At 46.4% G+C, this 23,590-nt stretch overlaps 2 protein-coding genes across 2 annotated transcripts in view; both read left to right on the top strand.

Annotated features, from left to right (window-relative positions):
• The window catches only part of dbpa (D site albumin promoter binding protein a), a 133,887-nt gene that overhangs the window by 64,594 nt on the left and 45,703 nt on the right, over positions 1-23,590 (top strand). The gene's annotated exons all lie outside the window — the stretch shown is intronic.
• Positions 13,004-23,590, top strand: part of cacng7a (calcium channel, voltage-dependent, gamma subunit 7a) — a 15,276-nt gene continuing 4,689 nt past the window's right edge. Inside the window, exons 1-5 of the mRNA XM_062445870.1 lie at positions 13,004-13,104; positions 18,037-18,232; positions 19,118-19,207; positions 20,272-20,419; positions 21,379-21,405. Of these exons, the coding sequence (XP_062301854.1) occupies positions 18,037-18,232; positions 19,118-19,207; positions 20,272-20,419; positions 21,379-21,405 (461 nt within the window). The 5' untranslated portion in view covers positions 13,004-13,104. The remainder of the gene's footprint in view (positions 13,105-18,036; positions 18,233-19,117; positions 19,208-20,271; positions 20,420-21,378; positions 21,406-23,590) is intronic.

The following is a 23,590-nucleotide window of genomic DNA, read 5'->3' as shown; positions in this document are numbered from 1 at the left end:
GATGTTCTAGTCTTATATGTTTTAACTCTCAATACTTCATGTTGAGGGAGAGTGGAATATCGTCTCTGTTTTTCATTATCCCCCTCTCACCTTTTCAACCTCAGATTTGATATTTTGCATCTGTGTTTTACCGTGTTTGTGTTCTTGACAACAGGGTAAGTCAACCGTGACTGATGTTAATACAGGCTTACTGAAGCTGAGTGCCAAACCCAAGGAGCTTATGTCCATAGCTACACACACTCACACAGGCACACACAACACGACTGCACCACAGCTATCTTGCAGGCTCTCACACACAGGACACATGCTTGTCATCTATTCCCCTCTTGAGCAATACATGATCCGCGGAACCACACACACATAAGTTCATGATTTTTATATATTTTTAAAGGTTGTTTTACTATTTGTGTTGTGATATTATGAGACAAATGTATTGAGGGCGATGACAAAGTAAGCACTGTGCTGTACTTATACTGGGCGCATATGACAAGTGTTCAACTACATATTGTCAATGGCAGCCTCTCCCCAATAAGACTGAATGTAGCCTCTACCCAGAAATCTTTGCTGCAACTACGACGACACTTGAAGACTGGACGTAGCATTTGGGGAGGAGGGGGCAATTGTTTGTATGTGTTAGTGTGGGTGAGTGTGTGGGGGGGTGGGTGTCTGTAACTTTTGAGGTAAAATACTATGTGAAATTGAAATTGTGTTTGGAATTGTGACTCTTAACTTAATTCTCATGTTATTGGTGTGGGAATAGTAAAGTAGACCAATTCCAAGTTAATAAGTTTGAATAGAAAGCACTGGCTTCTATTCAAGTCCATTTTTGTCATTCAACATTGACAGCTAGTTTAATTATACCAGCACATCCAGTTTTCTCCAAGTAAACAGTTCATCATCCTGTTAGCATTAGCATAATAACATTGCTGTGGCAATGGTGAAAATGTGCATGTTGATTAGTTAGCAGCTAAGCTAACTAGCCAGTTAGCTCCATCTTTCCATCCAGTCTGGCCAGCTCCTGTGACTGCTACTGAGCCATATTTCAGTTGAAGAAGAAGAAGAAAAAATATATATTTTACGTTTAACACAATGTTGTTGTGTAAAAGTTTGTCTGCATTTCTTTAAATATCTAGATATATAATATCACATATGTATTTGTGGAGGTGGATAGCGTTAGCAGAATTGTTGTTTAGCATCTTTGATATTGGGAGACATTATTTATCATTCCAGTTTCCATTTCGTTAGGATTTACTGTATAGCTGTGAGGAAAAACACAAAAGATACTCTCAAGCTGTCTCCCTTCGCTTCACCCACAGTTTAGAGCTTGGGTTTAGAACTGGCTACCAGATCTAGGTTTTCATCTTCAGAAGAAACCTGTCTATAAAGCCCAGTGTGGCAGGTATACACAAAGGGAACAGTGCTTTGCTTGTTACAATCAGCAGCTTACAAGAATCCAATGATGGCCCACAAGGTGACCAGTTGGCCTGGTGGTTATCTGTTCAGGCTACTTGTGGATCACTAACCAACAGAAATGTCTGCCCCTCTTCTTCTTCTGTATGTTTGTTGTGTTAATGAGTGTCTGCAATTGTAAACTGGTCTATTTTTTAAGTATTTGTGTGGCTATTTATTTTATCTCAATAATAGTATATATATATATATATATAATAGTATATTTCAAGCTAAGATATGTTACTAAGTTTGTCTACTAAATTTACAGTATTATATTATGAATCTGTCTTTTTTCGTCCTGCTGTCTGTCCTCCCTTGTCTCGAGCCCAGTGAATCCAGAGACCAGTACTTAACTGTGTTCTAACGCACTTATTAACACACACGCACACACACACTGGGCCAACCAGCTAGCACCACTTACAAACGATGAGACTCACCATGTAAGTTAGGTGTGTATGAGGAGAAGACCATGTCACTGTAGTGTGTGTTCAGACCCTGGCTGTGAGCAAACAGCTTTTAGCACACTGTGTAACTGGTGAGACACTGGATCTTAGTCCATCTGGACAGAGAAGTTCTATACATGTACAGTGACCTCTTAAGACAACCAAACACACACATGTAGCTGGTTACTGGCTTTGCATTTCACAGGTAACTAAATTACTCAAACCAGTGAGACCGTCCCTGAACTGCCGGGGTGGTAGTGGTGGTGTGTGTGTGCTCTCTGCAAATGTTGTGCCATCAAAAACAATGCATTCAACTTTACACACTGTGCTCCTTCATTACCGCATAGTTTCACCGTTCTAGTCCGGTCGGGTCCGGTCCTGTCGACCGGCCCTGTGTGGTCACGTGAACACCACCGCTACTGTACTGGGCTGCGTCACTGTGTGAGGTTGGAGGTTGTGTTTTAGTGCCATATTCTGTCGCACACTGGAAAGGGCCCTGCATCCAACCAGACACTATGACTAAACTGTGCTGTAACTGCAAGCAGAACAGAAATAAAAAAGTATAATTTTAATAAGAAAACAAGCTGTCCTTCTGTTCTTCTGTCTTCTAGGTCGAGTTTTTTGGTCCTTTATGTCAAGGTGTTATTTCAATCCCGAGGTGGGGGATAGGTGAGAAAGTCTCATGCAGATGCTGGGAGAGAGAAAGAAAAAGTGAAAGGAGCGAAATAAATTGACAGAGGGAGAGCAGGAAGTATATATAGTGTAAAAGAGAGACAGAAGAAGATGACGAGGAGAAAGGGAGCAAGAATAGAGGAAGTGTGAGGAGAAATAGCATGACAGGAAGTGAGGGGGTGAGGGGGGGTGGAATATCTGCAGAGAGATATATAGGAGAAGGACATGTCAGGCTGTTGTTTGCTGTATGTAGACTAGTACAATGACCCATCAAGGAGAATGACCAGAATGGAGAAACAACAGATTAAATTGAATCACTCTCTAATTCTAGATTCTAGGATTTTATCCAAAGCGATTTACAACAAAGTTTAGTCTTACAGTTAGTTTTGTAAGTTGAGTCTTACAGTTTAGTCTTTCCCTCTCTCTATCGTGAAAGCATGCTTGTGAACCTTCTTTCTCTCTTATGCTCCCAAAGTGCGTCCAGTCTCTCCAAATGTGTGTCACTCCCTCTCTTGTTTCATTTGACTGGCCTATAACTAGGCACCTAGGGTGGAGGGGGTGTTTTTATTAGCTAGCTTCCCTTGGTTGTCACCCAGGGGGTCTCCTAGCACCGTTCACAATCAACGACATGCATTACGTTTAATGAACGCCATACAGAATGAGGTGCAGGAGCACTTACAACAGCGATGAAGCTAGATAGCTGCCACCTCTCATAAAAAATGTAATGGCCTTTCTGCTCGACAACCATTTTGTGACATGGCAAGCGCCTATCCAATAACCCCAACTGGGAGAGGTCAGTTATCACTTCTCAAGTTAAAGTGGAGAATGGACATAGCGTGGAGCTGGAATGGGATTTTATGGGTCCCTTGTCCTTTAATATTGACTGCCTTCCAAAGTCAATGGCTACTCTCCTAGAATGTTTAACCATGATCTTAGGTTCAGTGGTTGGACTGTGGTCTCCCTGGAGGCCGGTGTCCACATTCACACGATACATATTCATGCACCTGAGTGGTGAGAGAGCAGGCGTCTGATGCAATAACCTGACAGCCTTGGTATTCAGAGTGCTGCTCTTTGTGTGAAGACCAGAAAGGAGAGATGGAGGGAGAGAAAGGACTGAGCGAACTGCGGCAGAGAGGTATCCTGGAGCAACAGTGTCCTCAAGGGAACGATGTGGGCTGTTTCAATGTTCTCTACACACACACACACACACACACAAAAGCACAGTCACACATACACACAGGCCTACACTTGTTTATTTAATTATTCATTGTTCAGTTTTTCATGAACACAAGAAGAGCTCCTTTCATGATACACTTGTCTAGTGTATCATGAAAGGAGTCTAGTTGCCTTATAAAGCTTGGCAGGAGCTTCACCCAGAAGTGTGCTAGACCCACTAAACAGCCCCTTAAAATCAGACTCAATTTCTTTCATATTAATTCACAATACATTTCAGGAAATCAATTAATATTCCATGTTCTACCAAATGAGCTTTTAGAACGACTGTAAAGTGTGCATCTCTTGCAGTAATAATAAGAATTCTCATTGAGAATCCTAAAATACATTATGTAAGTGAAGGTACTGAATGACGTAGTATACCACGAAGGAGAATGATCCCAAGATTGAACCTTCTGCAGTCCTTAATTCTGTTCTGACAGATGTCTCTGCTGAGTGTGTTCCATGCTATGTATAGCTGACGTGTTGCTAGCTAGTTACCTGTCTCCTGAACTGCCTGTTCAGTCTGGCTAACTGGAGCAAGAACCAGGACGAGGGAAGAAGAGCAGGAACCGAGGCCCAGGACAAAAGAAGACGGAGAGAGAGAGAGAGAGAGAGAGAGAGAGAGAGAGAGAGAGAGAGAGAGAGAGAGAGAGAGAGAGAGAGAGAGAGAGATAGAGAGAGAGAGAGAGGGAGAGAGAGAGAGTTAGAGAGAAAGACAGAAACTGAGCAGAATAACAGGAGTGGAAAAAAATTAAGGGGAGGTAGAGATATAGACAGAAAGGGGGAGAAAGGGAAGCAAGGTGAGTGAAATTGGCCTGAGTAAGGTGGGACAGGCCAGGGGACAAAAATTTATGGAGAGACTGGAAAGGGTAGGGAGCGATACATAGATGGAGCAAAACTGACAGACAGACAGACAGAGCGAGAGACTATGCCAGGAGTGATATTGATTCCACGAGAGAAACAGGTCTATGGATTCTTTCAAGCTTGTTGGTTTTTAATATTTGTTTTCTTTTACAGACCTCAAGTCTGAGTCTCACTCTAAGAGACTGAAATAAACAAGACATTTTAACATGCGATTCCCCTCACAGATTTTGTTTAGACAACTTAGGATTTACAAACTTCATAGTATGTGCTAAACCCAGAGATGATTCACTCTGACAACTGCAGATGTTTTCAGAAAATATTACTGAACTGTGGGGTTTAATAAATATGTATATTTGACCTAACATCAGCATGGAATTACAGTAGTAGTCCAGTCTAATGGAGGGAAACTGGGAAACTGACTGACAGGTTGTGACGCCACCTGCAATACCTCAGCAAACCAGAGAGTGGCAGTGGTGTTCAGGTTCACGCTCCCTGTCAGCTTCACTGTTGACCTCTTCTCATATGTGACCAAGGCCTGGAGTTGTGGAGTGGAATTGATTGTGTGAGGTATTCTCACTTGTCACAGATGGAGTCACTATTACACTGAAAAATCAATTTGGCCCTTAACCTCGTCAGTTGCATGCCATCTATTCATTGTGGCACGAGTAGCAGTGACTTTACTGGTTCTTAGGTTTCTAACGGCAACCCTCAATCGGAACAAAAATAAAATGACTACTTGATAACGGCAGACAATGTTTTACGGATGTTAAGTTTGCGATGTCCATTCTATGTAACAGTGGCTTCTGAATGCTCCACTGAGAATTAAACCCTGGATCATGTGAATATGCTATAATAAGACGAGGGTCATTGGACACATAGGAAGAGAGTGGGAGAGTCAGAGGAAGAAAGAGAGTTAGTGGGGAGAGAGGAGAGAGGGAGATGGATGAGTCATAGGCCAGCGTTGTGCAGCACCGTCCCTGCAGGTCCACAAGGGGGCAGTATTGACACCACTATGAACCAGGGATTCCCCCTCTTACACAGTTCAGGGAGCTTTGCAGTACCCCGCAACTGCTAATGTTAATCACGGTAATGTGACAACCAATAATTCCTATCTGACTACCCTCCTCTCTGAACTCCCTACTGGACCGTCCCCGCCTTCAGCTGCCGGAACAACCGGCAGCCCCGTCGACCCCGGCAAGCGGCAACGCTCGTGCACTGTCACACCGGATCACATCTCATTTGGGGCTTTTTTTCTCTCTGTGGAGACGTACAGTACAGTGTGGAGTCAGGGCTGTCTGCAGTTCCCCTGTCTCACCACCGGGGAGCAGGCTGGCGTCCTGTCCTGCTGCAGCGTGCGGCGGCCGCGCCAGGGAAATCACTCACCATACGCAGATTCCTGGAGAACTGCCGGCGCACGACCAACGACTGGCTGGTCTAATTTGAGCCACGCTCCCCTGGCACCCGTACGCCTTCGCATGCGCTGGTCACTGTGACCAAATGCTGCCGACTCAGACCGGACCAGGCTCTCAGTGATTGCATGTTCAGTGGTCATAAAGTTGGATTTTAGATGATTCTCTGCTGAAGGAAAAGAGAGAGAGAGGAGAGAGAGAGTGTGTGTGTGTCCGTGTGCGTGTGTGCGTGCATGTGCGCGTGTGTGTGACCAGCCTGAGATGATTATGGTCACAGAGTGATCCAGTACCTCCCTCTAGGGTTTCTCTGCACCAGAGTGTGAATATAAGATGAGGAGCAATGAGGACGATGTTGGGGGGGTGAAAATGTGACAGAGAGAGAGGAGAGAGAGGGCTTGTGGAACTGCATATGACACCGAGATAAAGCTGGTATTGTGAGACTGTGAGCAGAAAAGAAAGAAGGAGGAAAATGAGAGAAAGAGCGATGGGTGTACATGTGTTTGTGTGTGTGTTTGTGTGTGTGTGTGTATATGTGTGTGTGGAAGGAAGGAAGGGGGTGCAAATGTGGAACACAGAGAAAACACAGAGGAAGGTGTTTCTGCTCGCACATGATTTTTATGTGTGTTGTGGGGTGGTCGAGGGGTGGTGGTGGTGGTGGGGGGGGGGGGGGCATAGACCTGGAGTTTACGCACGTGTGCATAGCGTGTGAATGACGCATTTTGTACTTGCATTTCATTGCACCATCAGAAGAACCACTGTAAAGGAAGAACATTTTGACTTTCTGTACACCCAGCAGCAGCATAGATGTGTATGTGTTGGTGTGTGTTCTACCCTGCTGTCCTGAGAGGAATGGACAAAATAAGAATTTCATTGTACCACAAATAGATATGAAAAATAAAGATCTTGAGTCTTGAATCTTGTGTGTGTATATGATAACCAGAGGACCAGTCCATGTTCCCCACTTAAAGGTTAAATGCCGGTGTACTTCACCTCCTTAATTAAACAGATTAATTAATAAAAAAGCATTTGACTTCTGACAAGGCCATTAGCAGTCCTAGACAGGGCAGGCTAACAAGAACAGATTGCTGCTCTGTTTTGACCTAAAGCCCGTTATATAATGTGTTTTTCGAATGTGAGCGTAATAGGTGTTGGTGGAGAGCGTAGGAGTGGGTGGAGGGGATTTTAAGTTAGCTGTACCATAGGGGGACTGGTTCAGACTGTGATATATAGGACTGAGAGCTTAGACAAACAGCCTGTCTCTGGAAATGCTCAGAGGACTCAGCATGGGACCAGAGACAGTAGAGAGAGTTTCACACACACACACAAACACACACACATACTCACACAAACACAGAAACACATACACACAGAAACACCTGCTGGAAAGGCAGATAGTAAGAAAATACCAACCAGGTTTGTGATTGTATTTGCACCTGGTGAAACCTTTGCACCTGCTCCCTGCCATCCGCACCTTGGACAAACATGCCGAGGAGGAAAGCAAGTGTGTGATGTCACGTCGATTCAGAAACAGACGGAACCTGACACTACTACAGTTTTTTCCGATTGCTTTGACACAACATTTTCAAATAACACACAGTTAGTGAAACCTGACACTCAAGGAGCAGAACAGCAGCATAGATCCGGACAACTACAAGCACATTCTCAGCCTCACACTATTTGCAAAATACTACACACAGTGTTTTGGAAATCACTAAACACACTTTTCTACATTAGACACAGAAATCTAAGATTATGTCACTTACTGTAAAAGAAAAAAAGGGTCAGGCCAAGTATGTCATTACAACAGTACACTTACTTACAGTACACAACTGACACATATTCACACGCACGCACTATGGACATGGGTATCAGGATACAGAGAGATCGGAGTCCTGTACTGGAAGTCCAACCCTGGACCCTCAGTCACAGGAACAAGATCTAAAATGGCCGTTGCTGACGGGACACAGGGGGGGCTGTGTGAGGCCACATCAGAGAGAGAGATAGGTCCTCTATCACAGATGTGTGGTGTGGCTGGGGGCTGTAAACACAGCTTCCCACAACTCTCTGTCTCCCTCTTTCTCTCTCTCCGCCCTTCTCCATCTCTCTCTCTCTCTCTCTCTCTCTTTCTCTCTCTCTCTGTTCCACTCTCTCTTTCTCTCTGTCTCTCTCTGTCTCTCTTTCTCTCTGTCTCTCTCTGTCTCTCTTTCTCTCTGTCTCTCTCTGTCTCTCTTTCTATCTCTCTCTCATTGGGGTAGCAGACACGAGTCCCTAACTGGGTCAGTCTCCCTGGAAAGAAAATCCTTCACACTCTGGCACTGGGTCTTCATCAGTATAACAGTAATGCATGGAGTTTACCTCTGCTCAGTCAGGAGACTGAAGAGTGGCTGGGAATACAAATGAAAAGACATGAACACAATGGAGGAACACGCGCATGCAAATGCGTTTGGCTAATTCGATTCCTACTGTTTGGATGGGTTTGGGTATCTTTGATTCGTACTCCTTCGCTGGCGGAGGAGGAGCCGTGTTCACTGGCAGTGCCCTGTGGGCTCTGGCACAGTCTGCCAACAGAACAGGAGCCTTGGGCAGCCTTGCTGCCCGATGTGACACGGCAGGAAGGGAGTGAACATGTGTGTGAATTGGAGGCTGTAGTTTGATGTAAATGAGGCATTGCGTGTGTTGCTGTTCCAATATGGGGGTTTGGGCCGTGTGTTTATCAGTGTACATGCTGTCTGTTCTGTGTTTATGTACTGTACACATGTCTGACAGGCTGTCCTTGTTTCACTTCCTGTTTCCTGTCCAATAAGTTTACTCACAAGTCATTTACACTCCGGAAAGGCCTTTGGCTGTATGGATGGGGTCTCTAAGAGCAGAGAGTAAAGGTCTCACAGGGATGGAAACCCCACACACACCCTTCACTCTGGGTGTTTAGTGGCAGTTCATCTCAGTAATATAAAGTCATGACAGTTTGACTGAACCACAGGAGTGAATACACACTGGGCCCAAATTAAGAGGATCAGGTCTTTTATGGCTCTAATTCTGGGATGGGATTGAATGAATGGGCCTAGTTGTATTTAGTTTGGCTTGTTGGATTGGGAGCCTAAGAATGAACAGAGATACACTCGCACACAGAGCCGCATTGCTGTAATGCGCCTTTTGAATCTTTGACTAATATCTCGGCCCCCAACTGATTCTTAATTTCCTCCTCTCATTCTTCTCTTCCTATTTTTTCTTGCCAGCCTTCAATAACTTTTGTCACTTTCGCTCCCTCCATTGTTCTTCTCTTCCTTCCTCCAACTCTATCTGTTCTCCTTTATCTCTCCGCAGCCACACTCCTTATTCTCCCTCAGTCTGCCTCTCTCATTTATTGCCTCCCTCTATCTCTCACTCCTCATTTCAACCCTGCAGCCTTTTTCTCTCCAGCTCTTCCACTCCCTCTCTCCACCCCCTCTCCCCGATCTCTCTCTCTCTCTCTCTCTCTCTCTCTCTCTCTCTCTCTCTCTCTCTCTCTCTCTCTCTCTCTCTCTCTCTCTCTGCCTGCACTTATAAGATGCTGACCATCCGCTTTAGTAACGTTGAAACAGCAAAGCTCTCCTTTTCAGTCACTCAAGTCTGCCCTCTGCCTCCCTCCCTCCCTCTTTTCATTCCTCACACCACCAACTCTCCACCTTCTCAGTGTCGCTTTGGTGTTCTCTCTGAAAGTCTGAATGGAACAGCTCCCTCCCTCCAGTCAATGCTTTAAGACTGTCGGCTGTGTGTACATTACTGCTCACATGAACCTTGTTCCTCTTGCTGTTCCTATTCTGTGCACGTTTAACACCACTTTGCTGTACACACTCATTCCCCTTTCTTCTTTTATCCTTATCTCTGGAGAATGTGCCTCCGTGGCCTTCCTCTCTTCTTCAACTCTCCCCATTCCTTACCTTACTCTCTGCTCTCTCCTTCCTTAACATACTCTCTGCTCTCTCCTTCCTTACCTTACTCTCTGCTCTCTCCTTCCTTACCTTACTCTCTGCTCTCTCCTTCCTTACCATACTCTCTGCTCTCTCCTTCCTTAACTTACTCTCTGCTCTCTCCTTCCTTACCTTACTCTCGGCTCTCTCCTTCCTTACCATACTCTCTGCTCCCTCCTTCCTTACCTTACTCTCTGCTCTCTCCTTCACACCAACTTCCAGCTGCATGTCAGCCACACACTTGATTCTTGCGGAATTCAGTCTCCTTTCTTGTTCTTTCCTCTCTTCTCCTCTCTTTTGGTCCCCTTTCCTCTCCTCTGGTATCCTCTCCTGTCCAACCCCACCTTCTTTCCTGACAAAATTTCTCTGAAGTAATGGTTGTCACAGCAACTAGATAACGTAATTGAAAATATTCAAGAAAATCTACATTAGATTACACAAGATTTACCTAGTGGACGATCCCCCCACTAACACACACACACAAACACCCCAAAAAACGGAACCAACTTTAGAATATTTATATAGAAATGATGTGTGATTTCTCACTGTGACACATTAGGTATTACCGTAGTCTGGATGTAACTGGCACATGTTCTGGCCTCATGCGTACAGCCCGGTCCATCCTGCATGGGAACATAGATCCGTAGATTGGCGATGTCCATGTATTTCTCATGAGATGCTGATCAATATGCAGCAGGCTATTTTTACCTCAGCCCGCATATCGGATTTCCCTGGCAAGGATCTAAAAATAGATTTGAAAAAAAGGAGAGGGACCTCAGAGGAATATAAAAAAAGCAGAGGGGAAGGGGGAGGAGCAATGGAGGGAGGGATGAAGGGATGGAGGGAGGGATGGATGGATCAAAAGAAAGTCCCCCTCAGCCCACTGCTAGTGCTGTGGTTGATAACACAAGCCCCTCCGATGACTGAGAGATACCAGAGGGAGACCTTTGCTTCACCATAATCTGTCACAAGCAGACATGACATCTCTCCAGCACGCCCTCCGAGCTGTGCGCTGGTAGAGACCCAGTACTGGATCTGATGTCACCCTGGACACGGGAACAGCCTGCTGTTTCGTCAGCACTTCTCTAGTGTCGAGCTCTTCTTAATTCAACAGTGTTTACCATTCCTTTTTTTAGCATCCCTTCTGCTGTGAGGTCATCTGCTTAACCATGCTGTAGTGTAGTCTACTGCAGAACCTACTGTGCATGCATCTCTGTAATGGAGTGCGCTCCAATTTTCCAGTGCACGTGCCTTCCTTTTCTGTTCTCTCTTTCTCAAACACACTTTCTCCCTCTCACTTTCTCTCTCGCTCGCTCGCTCACTGTCTTGGCAGTAAGCTTTTTAACTCCTTCCAACTGAAGAGGCAGTAACCGGTTAAATGTGAGCCATGAATCTTTAACCTTCAGCATGCAGGCAGCTGTACAGGCTCCATGCCGAACAACACCACATATGAGCTGAGAAGAGTTAGCTAAAATACGCCATGCCGTTTCTATGCTGGATTGTGACCTTCTGTCTTAATCAGCATGGCCTCACTGCAGTTGCCATGGAGGTTTTTAGGCTGGTGGTCCTGGTGGTTTTAGATGATATAATGACCTCTGACTGGAGAGCTCTGTGGTTTGGTTGGGGGTGGAATGTGGTTGTGTGTGGTTTCGGTGGTTTCGGTTTGGTGGTTTTGTGTGTGCGTGAGTGTGTACGTGTGTGTGTGTGTGTGTGTGGCGGGTGGGATCGATTCCCTTGTGGACCACTTTACCCCCCTATCTCCACACTGACTCATAGACTACTGCCTATCAGTCTGCTAAAGTTGATGTGACTGCTCAACCATGAAAGGGTGCAGGCAAGCATGAAGACACACACACACGCGCTTACACACAGACACATCACACATATACATTCTGTGTATGCACTAAAGTTCAGTACCTGTGTGTGTTTTTTGTTTGCAAGTGTGTATGGCATTGGTGATTGTCTGTGTGTCCATTTGGTGTGTGTGGCATGTGTGTGATTGCATGGCATCTATTGTATAATATGGGAGTGTGAGTGTGTCTGTCTGCATCGAAACAGTGGTGTATTTTGATGTGTGTGTCAGTGTGTGTTTGATTGTGTGTTTCTTAAGTGTTGTGAGTGTGTGTGTGTGTGTCTTGTGTGTGCATGTGTGTGCGTTTTTGTGTACAGGTGACCAGAGCTACAAGATATGAAGCCAGAGAGAGCCCTGTGCTGCAACACCCTGCACTACAGCAGTCATCCAAACACCCTGTCTTCGCCTCCTCTCCTCCTCCTCATCTCCCCATTTGCCCCTCCATATCTCCTCCACTCCTCCTCCTCGTCTCCCCCTACTATCCTCTCCTCATCTTTCTCTGCTCCTCCCTTCACCCCTGCTCTGCTTCTTCTCCCTTTTTATTTCCCCACTCCTCTACCTACCTCTACTGTCTGAAAACAATACTCTGTCGGGCCTACCCGTTGTATTTCAATACATGTACAAACGATGTTAAGTTGTGTCATTTCTGTTTAAATGTTGAGAGTTACATGGATAAATGGGGTATGGCCCCAAGGATGGTCTGTATTGTTGCGCAAGACTGCCGCTGATCACTGTCCTTAGTATACCCCTTATTACCACGTTGCATTCAATGTGTATGTGAGTGCGCGCGCAATCAGCGCGGCCGAGTGCCTGTGCATACCCCGCTGCATGTCCCTGCCTCTGTCCCAGTTTGTGACGCGCGTTTATGACTCTTGTCCCCTTACAACATTGAAATGTATTCACTCGGCAACTCTCCCCGGTCCTACCCCCCCCCCCCCCCGCGCATCTCCCGCGCCGTCCACCGTATAGCCCATTCAACCGATTCTCCGCAGTGCTGAAAGAGAGTGAGTGAAGGGGGGCGGGGTAGGGGGGATGAGAGTGCGAACGAGGGAGAAGCAAGGCGAGGGGGCGATACGGGGAAACACGATAGAGAGTGTGTGAGGTGGGAGTGACTGAGAAAGAGAGAGAGAGAAAGGGGGGGCGGAGAGAGAGAGAGAGAGGGGTGCAAAAAGAAAGCTGCAAAATCCGCCAAGGCTCCGAAGCGCGCGGATCTTTCGACGCCTGCACCATCCATTCAGACGTCGGGAAGGGTGAGTGTTTGGTGTTTCTGTATTCTCACAGAGCTTTTTGCTCAGCCGTTTTTCTCAGACTACCTGGAATATGCTCATAACGTAGGCTACCCAAATATACTTCACCATTTGTCAGTTAAAGCAGTTGGCATGTTCTGAGATGGTTAACATCAGTCCGTCAGACTATGTTCGTGTCTATGTAAATTTTCTGCGCCCCAGTATGACATGGGGAAATACACCGACACAAATATATGTAACTAAACATTTGCCTTAAAATTCTTCAAAAGGACTGTCTGGCGTTGTGCAATAAATGTGCCTCAGGTCTCTCTCTCGCTCGCTCTCACTCTCTCTCTCTCTCTCTCTCTCTCTCTCTCTCTCTCTCTCTCTCTCTCTCTCTCTCTCTCTCTCTCAGCAAGACTTGCGTGTGACAGGCTCAGAGAATGTTATCTTGGTGGATGTTTCCTTTCCGTGACGTGTCTGTATGATTGGAATAATTCGCGTGTCGCATTTGGCAGTGCACAGAATCGTTCACACACAGCCAGCTACACTAAAAGTGGTATGTGCTCGAAGCAGTTGGGAAGCGTGAGAGTATAAACGAGGGAGATTACGCACAATGTGTATGTAGTTTACATGGGAGAAAGTATTTGACTCATGTCTCTCCCTTTTTGTACATCGTTGTGGATATGTGTCTGATGAAAACATTGGTATTATTATTATTATTAGAAGCATCTATCCCGTGTTCACATTGGAGTGAGGCTGCAGTAGTTTTGTGTCTATGGCCATTCCAATGTGTGCATGTGCGTGTGTGTGTGAGGCTGAAAATGGAGGTGTGACAAGGGAAAAACGAAGATGGAATAAGGGACAGAGGAGTGAGATGTTTGGATGGGTTATCAGTTTTCCTCCTGTTAGTGCTGAAGTGAATGCTGGAGGAAGCCTACATGCATCACTGGCTGCTAATGTGCATTTTGTGAATGGTGGTCTGTGTCTGTATGTGCGCTCTGAACTAGGACTTTCGCATGCACAGGCATGTGTGCCTCTGAGTGTGTGTGAGAGAGAGAGAGAGTGTGTGTGTGTGTGTGTATCTGTGCTGTGGAGTCTCCTCACATTTTTTGGGCCAAGGTCTTTCCCCAGTTATGTCTCTCACTGTCTCTGTCTTCTTTCATTCCCTCTCGCTCTCCCTGTCTCTTGCTTTCTCAACCCCATCTCAACCCCCAATTTCCCCTTCTCACTCCCTTCTTTCTCTCAATCCTCCATCCCCCCAACACACACCTCTCTGTCCATAGGGTCTGTCCCCTCTTCCAACGTTTCACGGTAATTAGTTGTATCTTTCTACCATTCCAATGCCCATGCTTCTCCGTGCACGTGGAACGGCACTTTACCCACCTGCCCACACCCCCGCATGCTATTCTACACACTATACTCCCCTCTCCAAAGAACCATATTACACCATCAACGGGCCATTGTTGTACACATGCTAATATCCATTGTCCATTCCCAGCCATCTTAGACTCCTTCCTCTTCTCTTCTTCATCCCTTCTTCCCCTCCTCCTCGGCTCCTTATACTTCTTTTCTTCTTTCCAGGTCTGTACATGCATGTTTTTTTTTTTATCCCAGGAGGAGCAGCTGTCCAATCAGCTCCCTGCTTTAAATACATATTCCTCCCTCCTTTCTGCCCACGCTCCCTCCTTCACCCCTCCCTCCCTCACCTCTCCCTTCCCCTCTCCCTTCCCCTCCCTTCCTCACCCCTCCCTTCCTCACCCCTCCCTCCCTCACCCCTCCCTCCCTCACACTCCCTTCTTCATCCCTCCTTTTTTTCCCTTGTCCTGCCAGTTGGCCTGGCCTGCTGACGGAGGAACATATTGCCCTCTCGACAGAAAACTACACCCCCCCTGAGTCTCTGCTCGACACTTAGCTGGGAATACCATCTGTGGTGCTCCGCTCGGCACCTTGGGAGATGTAGTATTGGGCTACTCAGCAGTTGTTTCCGTCCACTCTATATTGACCCATTATCGCTCCAAACCACTTCATTCCCTACTCTGTATCTTTCCTGTCGACCATCCCTCCATCCCTCCATCCATCCATACCTGCCCCCTTCCCTCCCTTTTTCTGCCTCCCTCTCTCCTCTACTGTAAAACAGTACAGCATGTGATACACCAGGAACAGTACATAGTTCTCCTACACTGCAGGAAACTGGCAATGCCTCTGAGTAGTGGCTTGAGTAATCCATGAGGTCACACTCAAGGTGCAGTATTGCTCCAGCGGCTGTCTGTCCTTACTGCTCACATCAGGATAACATTTACATCAGGTGTCTATAACATATGGGTTACATGCCACACATTAAAGATGACATGATGCCTTTATTGCGTAGTCATGGCATTTAGGAACATGTGGGTAGCATGCATGGTCACAACTCTCTTTTAACAGCACTATTACCGTCTCGCTGCAGTGACATGACGACTGTCCAATTACATCACCTAGTTCACATTGAATTCATATTCAGAGCTAGTACCATCTAAAAGTGTATATAATTCACATTCAGTTGAAATTGGCTGGTAGACACCTTGCGATGGCGTTCCAAGATACTAGATGATCGGTATTGTAAAGGCAGAACAGGGCTACAGGGCAGTAGTTAGCTATTCCTGGAATTAATTCATATTATAAGCCACGGGTAAGATTCTAATTAATTCAACGTATGAAACACCTCCATATTAACATTCTCAATTGACTGTTTTAATTGATAACTCAAGCTAATTGATTAAGTTAGTTAATTATGCATAAAAAAGGTCCTGCAGAATTGAGCTATATTTCCAGAAGCTAGTTTGGGCCAAAGCATGACTATGCAATGTTGTATTGATGGCAATGGTATTTCAGGACCACAGTTGTGGACAGCTCCACCCTCGTATCTCTACCCCATGCTAGTCTCTCCTCTACATGCTCATCTCTCTACCCAATGCTCTTAGACATAAGATATACTGTAGTGTCTTCTTTTCTCTTTTCTCCTTTCTCCCTCTCCCCATACTCTCAAAGTATAGTATATTATCCTCTCCCTCCTTCTCTCCCCCTCTCTCTATACTCAACACATTCTTTAATCATTCTTCCTCCATGGACTTCTTGCCCCTCTCCCTCCTTTTCCTCCTCTCTTAGCTCTAACATAAAGCCCTTTTCACCATTCATCCCCCTATTCATCTGTAATTCATTACATTGCCCCCGGCTCTCCCAGCCCTCCCAGCACACTGTGGTAGCTGTGGGTGCATCATGGGAACTGTGGTTTTTATACTGTAGGTTTAACTACAAAAGGAATCTCATTCAAGACCCTATGGACGGATCTTAGGAAACACGAGGGTCTTCATGTTCCTAAGACTCTGAGGGCATCCGTGGATCAAGGGAATAATAATCTCCTCTGACTTGTGGATGTTCTGACCCTGGAGAACTAACAAAGCCCGCTCTCTTTTCACTGTCTCTGAACTTTCTCATCTAGCTTCAAGGGAAGCACTGTTAATCTATCTGTCTATTCGATCTATCCTTCCCTATCTGTTTATTTGCTGTCTTCTGTCTGTGACTTTATGTGGATTTTTGTTCTGACCAAGGAATTGTCCTATCTTATCTGTGCTTGATTGGTCTTGCCTGGTGCAATGTAACAGATGGGAGCAGTCATCAAAGTGTAAACCCTGTCGTCCTAAAACTGGATTTCAAAAATATATTTGATTGGGACTGTCTTGCTTAAATGTCAGGCAGAAAGCTGTTGTTCCAGAACTCCCCTCTCTCTTGCCTTCTATGAGGTCTCCTTTTTTAATTCCTCTTGACCTTGCATACGCAAGTCTCCTATATGTCATCCTGGTTCTAACTCAGCACTCAAGCGAACTGTTAAACCTTTCTCCACCTCCACCCTTCCCTCTCTCCTTTCCCCCCTCCCTCTCTCCTTTTCTTTCTCTCCTCTCTCCCTTCCCTACTCTTCTCAAGCCCTTTACTTCTAGTCTGGGAGTCAGATGGCTGAGCGGTGAGGGAGTCGGGCTAGTAATCTGAAGGTTGCTAGTTCGATTCCCAGCCGTGCCAAATTACGTTGTGTCCTCGGGCAAGGCACTTCACCCTACTTGCTTCAGGGAGAAGCAAGTAGGGTGCGCTCTTATCCAGAGCGACTTACTGTAAGTCGCTCTGGATAAGAGCGTCTGCTAAATGACTAAATGTAATGTAAATGTAGTCTGGAGGGGCTCCCTTTTTCCCTCATCCGCCACCTCTTCTCCCACCCCTCCACCCCTGTCTCCCCAATCGTGGAGGACACATCTTTATTCATGGGGTATTTGAAGGGCTGGGTTGGCTGAGTTCACAGTCAAAGCAGGTTGGGTTGTGGCTGCGCTTTTTTTCCATACCAAATATTTGTTGCTGGTGAGTCATCATGAGTGAGAGAATCCATTCTGACATTGCTGAATGTGCTCTGCTGCATTTCAAACCGGTGATGAGGTCATTCGGCTCCACGCTGCCTTCCTGCCGTTTTCTTTCCCCTTCCTCTGCTCTCTGTCTCCTGGCCGATGAGACTGTTTCAGTGAGAAACGAGGCCCCTTTGTCCGATAGGTTGATGAGGCTCACCTCTACGAGCACACTTGGGCGATGAGGTCATTCAATTGCACAGCCAGTCACGTCTCCCTCCCGTTCCTTATCGAGCAGATGTCCCATTGGCGGATCTGACTCACCTCTGCCTTGTCACGTGGCTGTGCTGAGAAGAGCGAAGACTGGGGGGATTTCTGTAAAATAATCTGAAGCCTAACTAAACACTTAATAGACGAGACCGTTCAGGGGCAGTATGAGATAAGACTCGAATTTGATCTGGCCTTGTCGAGTAATAATACATTGAAGTTCATCTAAAGTTATTCCCTGATTGCTGGTCATATTATTTGAATGTCTCCTAATGTAAGACTTCCTCCTTTCCACCCTCCCTCCGTTCCACCCCCTCCCCAGATGAGCTCATTCAGCACGCGGGCGCTTACGCTCCTGTCCTCCGTGTTCGGGGCGTGCGGCCTGCTCCTGGTGGGTGTGGCCGTGTCCACAGACTACTGGCTGCTGATGGAGGAGGGCATCGTGCTGCAGCAGAACCAGACCACCGAGGTCAAGATGGCGCTGCACTCGGGCCTCTGGAGGGTTTGCTTCGTCGCAGGTGAGGAGGAGAGGGAAGGGGTGGGGGCGGGACGGTGGAAGGGGGAAGAGGAGAAGGAAGAGGTGGGGGTGGTGGGAGGAGGAGGTGGCGGTGGAGGAGTAGGAGACAAAGGAGGAAGCGTGAGGAGGCAAGTTGGTGGAGGAGGAAGAGAGGGGCCGAATGGAGGAGCTACAGAGAGGTTGAGGGCGTAGCTGTGGTGAGATACTCACATTGGTGTAGCATTATTCTGCCTGAGTTCTCAGACAGTGGGGGTCGATAGATACACACACATACACGGGAACACAACCACACGCGCCTGGCCATGCCAGGTCCTTGCTGGTGTCCCTTGGGGAATGATGACATGTTTGTTTCTGTGTGCGTACGCGTGCGTTTGTGTGTGTGTGCACCTGTGTTTGTGCGCGTGCGTGAGTGTGTTTGTGTGCGTGACAATGTGTTTGTGTGTGGTTTTCCTGGTACAGAAGGTGGGAGAGGAAACATTTGCCTGTCATGCGGAATGTGTGTGTCCTAGACGACTGTTGACCTCTGTGTGTGTGGGGGCGGTTTGTGTCCTCTCCTTCCTCCATCCCAGGGTCATGACTGCCTCTCTGTTTCTTCCTCTGCTCTGTGCCAACCTGATTTTTATTCTCTCACTGTCCTCTCTCACTCCCCTCCCCTCTCTATCTCTCACCCCCCCCCCCCCCCCCTCTCTCTCTCTCTCTCTCTCTCTCTCTCTCTCTCTCTCTCTCTCTCTCTCTCTCTCTCTCTCTCTCTCTCTCTCTCTCTCTCTCTCTCTCTCTCTCTCTCTGTCCTCTCTCACTCCCCTCCCCTCTCTATCTCTCACTCCCCCCTCTCTCTCTCTCTCTCTCTCTCTCTCTCTCTCTCTCTCTCTCTCTCTCTCTCCCTCAGGAGCTGAAAAGGGGAGGTGTGTAGCATCCGAATATTTTTCAGCAGACACCGAGATTGAGATCACGACGGAGAACACGGCCAACATTCTCAGTAAGTGGCGCTTCTGCTCCACTACATGTTTTCTAACACCTCACTGTAGTGACATCAACACCCAGATGTGGTAAGGTCATACCTTCAAGACACGGCAGACCCCTGTTATCTAACTGAACTGAATTGCAGCCAGTTGGGAGTTTGAGACTGAAGAGGGACAAACAGAAGAGAGCAAGACATGCACAGCTCACTTGCTTTGTTTGGGTATTTGATTTCTTTAAGGACTTTAAAGTTAATTTACACAACCGACTACTCGTCTGGATCATGTTAAGTATGCAAACACCAGGGTTTTTTACTGGACACTAAGATTGCTGTACTGCAGTTCTAAACTCCATGCCTTGGAGGTTTGTGAGTGTGTAAAAGGCCTCCCCAGTTCCCATGGTACACCCACTGCATCCCACAACTGCTTATATGATTTACGATGTTGAAATGTAGACCTTCGTGGAGCTGCTGTAGTTTTGGAGAGCACGGTAGGTTACACAGAGGATTCTACGGAGGGCCTTCTGCATCCACCTGGCTCAGGCCTACTGGTAGGTCAGCACACCCTCCCACCAGAGATGTACACACACCTGCCTCAGACTGACGCCAGCTACACACCACCTTTTTAGGGGATTCCAATCTCTTGATTGACAGGTGATGCAATTGAAGGGGATTCAAAAGAAGGATAATCCCCCTGTGCCTCTGTTGTATGATATTGTGTAAGACGGGAGTTGCAGTGGATCCATGTGATTCGTTCATGGTTGCATGAAGAGATGAATGAAATAATAGATGTGAGAGTTATTTTAGTTATTTAATGACCAGTTTCAGGCCTCACCTCGATGGAGCCTCTTCTCTCTATTGATTTGTCTTCTTTGTGTTTGTAAACCTGATCATTTATGGATACTCTTCATAAAAAAATGAATTATAGCTGGAGGGTGATGTCAGGGTTTAATAATGTGTCTCTAGATGCTGTGTAATTCTATATTGTGTAATATGTAATGATCACAGTGGAAGTACTGTACCAACTAGTTCTCACAGTCTATGTTCTCCTCTGGCACCCTACCCCCCCCCCCCCCTGCTCTCAGAAATGGTGAGGACAGCCACGCCCTTCCCCATGGTGTCCCTGCTCTTCGTCTTCACCGCATTTGTCATCAGCAACATCGGACACATTCGGCCCCAGCGCACCATCCTGGCCTTCGTCTCTGGAATCTTCTTCATCCTCTCAGGTCAGGGGCCTGGACCTCCAGATGTCCTTTCACACACACACACACCACTCACGGACAGTCCACTGACTTTCACACACAAGCTTGCCTTCAAAGGGACTTTGCAGTGGACTGATGCAAATTATTTTTTTCATCGACCTTGATAGATATAGAGCAGTATGCTACAGTGGGAGCACTACTGTGTGCATTACATGAGACCCGTACTGCAATAATGTCCTTTATAGGGGCTCTATTGTGTATTGTATGGTATAGGTAATTGCTTAAATATAGGCTTCATGAGTAAAACAGTACAAATACACCGATTGGTTAATGATGATGAGGCAGAGAGGCTGATTGGCTGATATGGCTGATTGTAGAGTGTTTAGATTGGAAGGTAAATGGCTAAAATCATTCCAATTGGATGTTGTTTTTGTGTGTGTGAGTGTTTTTTTCCTCACTTGGTTAAAAGGATTGATCCACAAATTGGTGCAGAATGGATGACATCATCTGTTTGGGATGACACCATCTTTTGTGGATGATATCATCCGTTGGCTATTTTAGGTGTGGAGTTGTTAGCTCACAGATGCTAACCTAGCATGGGACTGTCCTCTACGCTGCTGACCATGCAGCTCTCCTCTCTATGCCAGTGACCTCCATCAGAATCACTCGGAGTCCTTCAGCAGCACATGGCAGAAACAAACTGTAGCTACCATCTTGGTTTATCTGTTGAATGCTAACACAAGGAAGTGCATAGTTGTTCTTTGTCATAGTCAGAGGATGCTTACGATACCGGTTTAGAGGAGCTTAGACATCAGGCTCAGCTTGTTCTGCAGTCGACCATCTTCACTTCATCATCACTGCGACAGTGGAAGTACAAGTCACATCTTTTCTCTTTCACTTTCTTTCTCTGTGTGTCTCTCTCTTTCTCTCTGTCTCTCCATATTAGTCTGTGTACCACTAAGCATCCAGGAAAATAAATTAAGTATAGAGCCTATGGTGTGGCCTGGTCATTATTTAGTCAGTGTGCATCGCAAAATGTTTTGTTGTTCGTTTTTTTAACCATCAAGTTGGGTACAAAAGAAAAGAAAAACACAGAGCCTTCAGATAATGAGTCCCCATACTCATTTGAAGAGATCGACTGAACATTCTCACAGAACTGATTTTTCAGTGGGGTTTTTTCTCTTCTTTTATTATTTTTTGGAGTAATTTTAACAATCGACATTGCTGGCCGCTGTTGCTAGGCATCACACTGTTCCATTTGTTGCATGTCTTAGTCCAGAAGCCAACACATCTAGCGTACATTGTTTACTGTGGTCACTGTGGACTGTCTCTTTATCGACATTTCATTACAGAGAGAAATAATAGTTTGCTGGATCAATTGTCATTCTGTTCCAGGTTGAGTTCTTATACGTAATAGTTGTTTATGACCAAGAGACCACACTAACAAAGTAGGGCACAGACACACACACACTTAAACACACACACAAACACACACACACAAACACACACCTCAGGAGCAGCTTAGCAAGGGGACATCTCCCTGCTAGCCGTCTGTCCTCCCACGCAGAGAGACTGCTGTGAGAGAGATGGGAGCGAGGGAGAAGAGAGAGAGAGATGGGGGGGGTGAAACAGACAGGAATGGAGAGCTTTCAGAAAAGAAGAGGAGGAGGAGGAGGAGGAGGAAAGGAGAAGGAGGACACTTCAGCATAGCACTTCCTGCTGAGACTTGAAGGGGCAGTCAGGTCACCGTTTCCCATGAGCCTCTTGGGCAGGCTGGCTGGCCCCTGGCCCTGCCCTGCTGCTGCATCTCCTGCTGCTGTTGTTGATAAGAATGTTGGTGTTGATGACGTTGTTGTTGATGATCCTGCAGTTGTTGATGATGTTTTTGATGATGATGATGAGTTGCTGGTAGCTGGTAAAGGCTGCTCTGTGCTGGCTTGCTCGTTAGTGGATGAAAGGCAGGAGGGATAGATGGAGGGATTGGAGGGTCATCTGCAGTGGCCAGGCAGTCTGGAGAGAAATATATATATGGTATTTTTCCTTGCTTCCTTCTTTCCTTCTTTCCTTCTTTCCTTCTTTCCTTCTTTCCTTCCTTCCTTCCTTCCTTCCTTCCTCCCTTCCTTCCTTCCTCCCTTCCTTCCTTCCTTCCTTCCTTCCTCCCTCCCTTCCTTCCTTCCTTCCTTCCTTCATCCCTTCCTTCCTTCCTTCCTTATTTACCTTCCTTTCCTCCAACCATTCCTCTCTGCTCTTGTTTGTGTCCAGTTGTGGGGAGTTTCTTCTTCTATTTATAGTCTTAATGAGGATAACTTGTGTGATGGTGTTGGTGCAGATAGAGAATGTCTGTGTCTTTCACACACTCAGCTGTTTTGGCCGGTAATGAGCATCAAGGCAAAGACGCAGTCAAGACCTAAGGAGGTCCATCTGTACTAGGATGTACTGTCCTGAACACTGGTTAGTCCATCTGTACTAGGATGTACTGTCCTGAACACTGGTTAGTCCATCTGTACTAGGATGTACTGTCCTGAACACTGGTTAGTCCAGCTGTACTAGGATGTACTGTCCTGAACACTGGTTAGTCCAGCTGTACTAGGATGTACCGTCCTGAACAGCTGTCCCTGTGTCAGACCTTCTTAAATCTACAGTTTGGATCCAGGAAGAACTACTGGGTACCATCATGGTTCCTTTGCTGGGTGGCTTGGGAAACCTGGGGAACCTCTTTCCTCTAAGAAAGAAGCGTTCCTCATCTGCATCTTTCAGAGATAATCAAAATCATGTTACAGTGTGGTGTATGCATGTTATATAATTCATAAATCTCCCTCTCCTTAATGAATGGCACACAGCTGTCTCTCTGTTTTATTTTATGGGGGTAGATCACTGGGGTTGTAGTCTGGTGTTTGTGATTCCATCCCAGCAGTGTCCTGGGAATTCTCTGTCTATGTGCCGGTCCAGAAGGGTGCTGTGTCACTTTATGACAGATGTTTCTGAATGCCGCACAGTCTGCATCCAGTTGGAATGTTTACCAACCAGCTTAGTCTCTCTCTCTATTCCTTTCCTCTCTCTCTCTCTCTCTCTCTCTCTCTCTCATCTCTCTCTCTCTCTCTCTCTCTCTCTCTCTCTCTCTCTCTCTCTCTCTCTCTCCCGCCCTATGCATGTTCACACTCTCTGACCCCCCTCCCCCCACCCCACCCACTCTTGCCCCGGG

Source organism: Osmerus eperlanus, chromosome 20 (assembly GCF_963692335.1).
Source record: "Osmerus eperlanus chromosome 20, fOsmEpe2.1, whole genome shotgun sequence".
In the NCBI taxonomy this organism is placed as follows: domain Eukaryota; kingdom Metazoa; phylum Chordata; class Actinopteri; order Osmeriformes; family Osmeridae; genus Osmerus; species Osmerus eperlanus.
The sequence above is the reverse complement of the archived record's forward strand: the minus strand, read 5'-3'. Positions and strand labels throughout refer to the sequence as shown.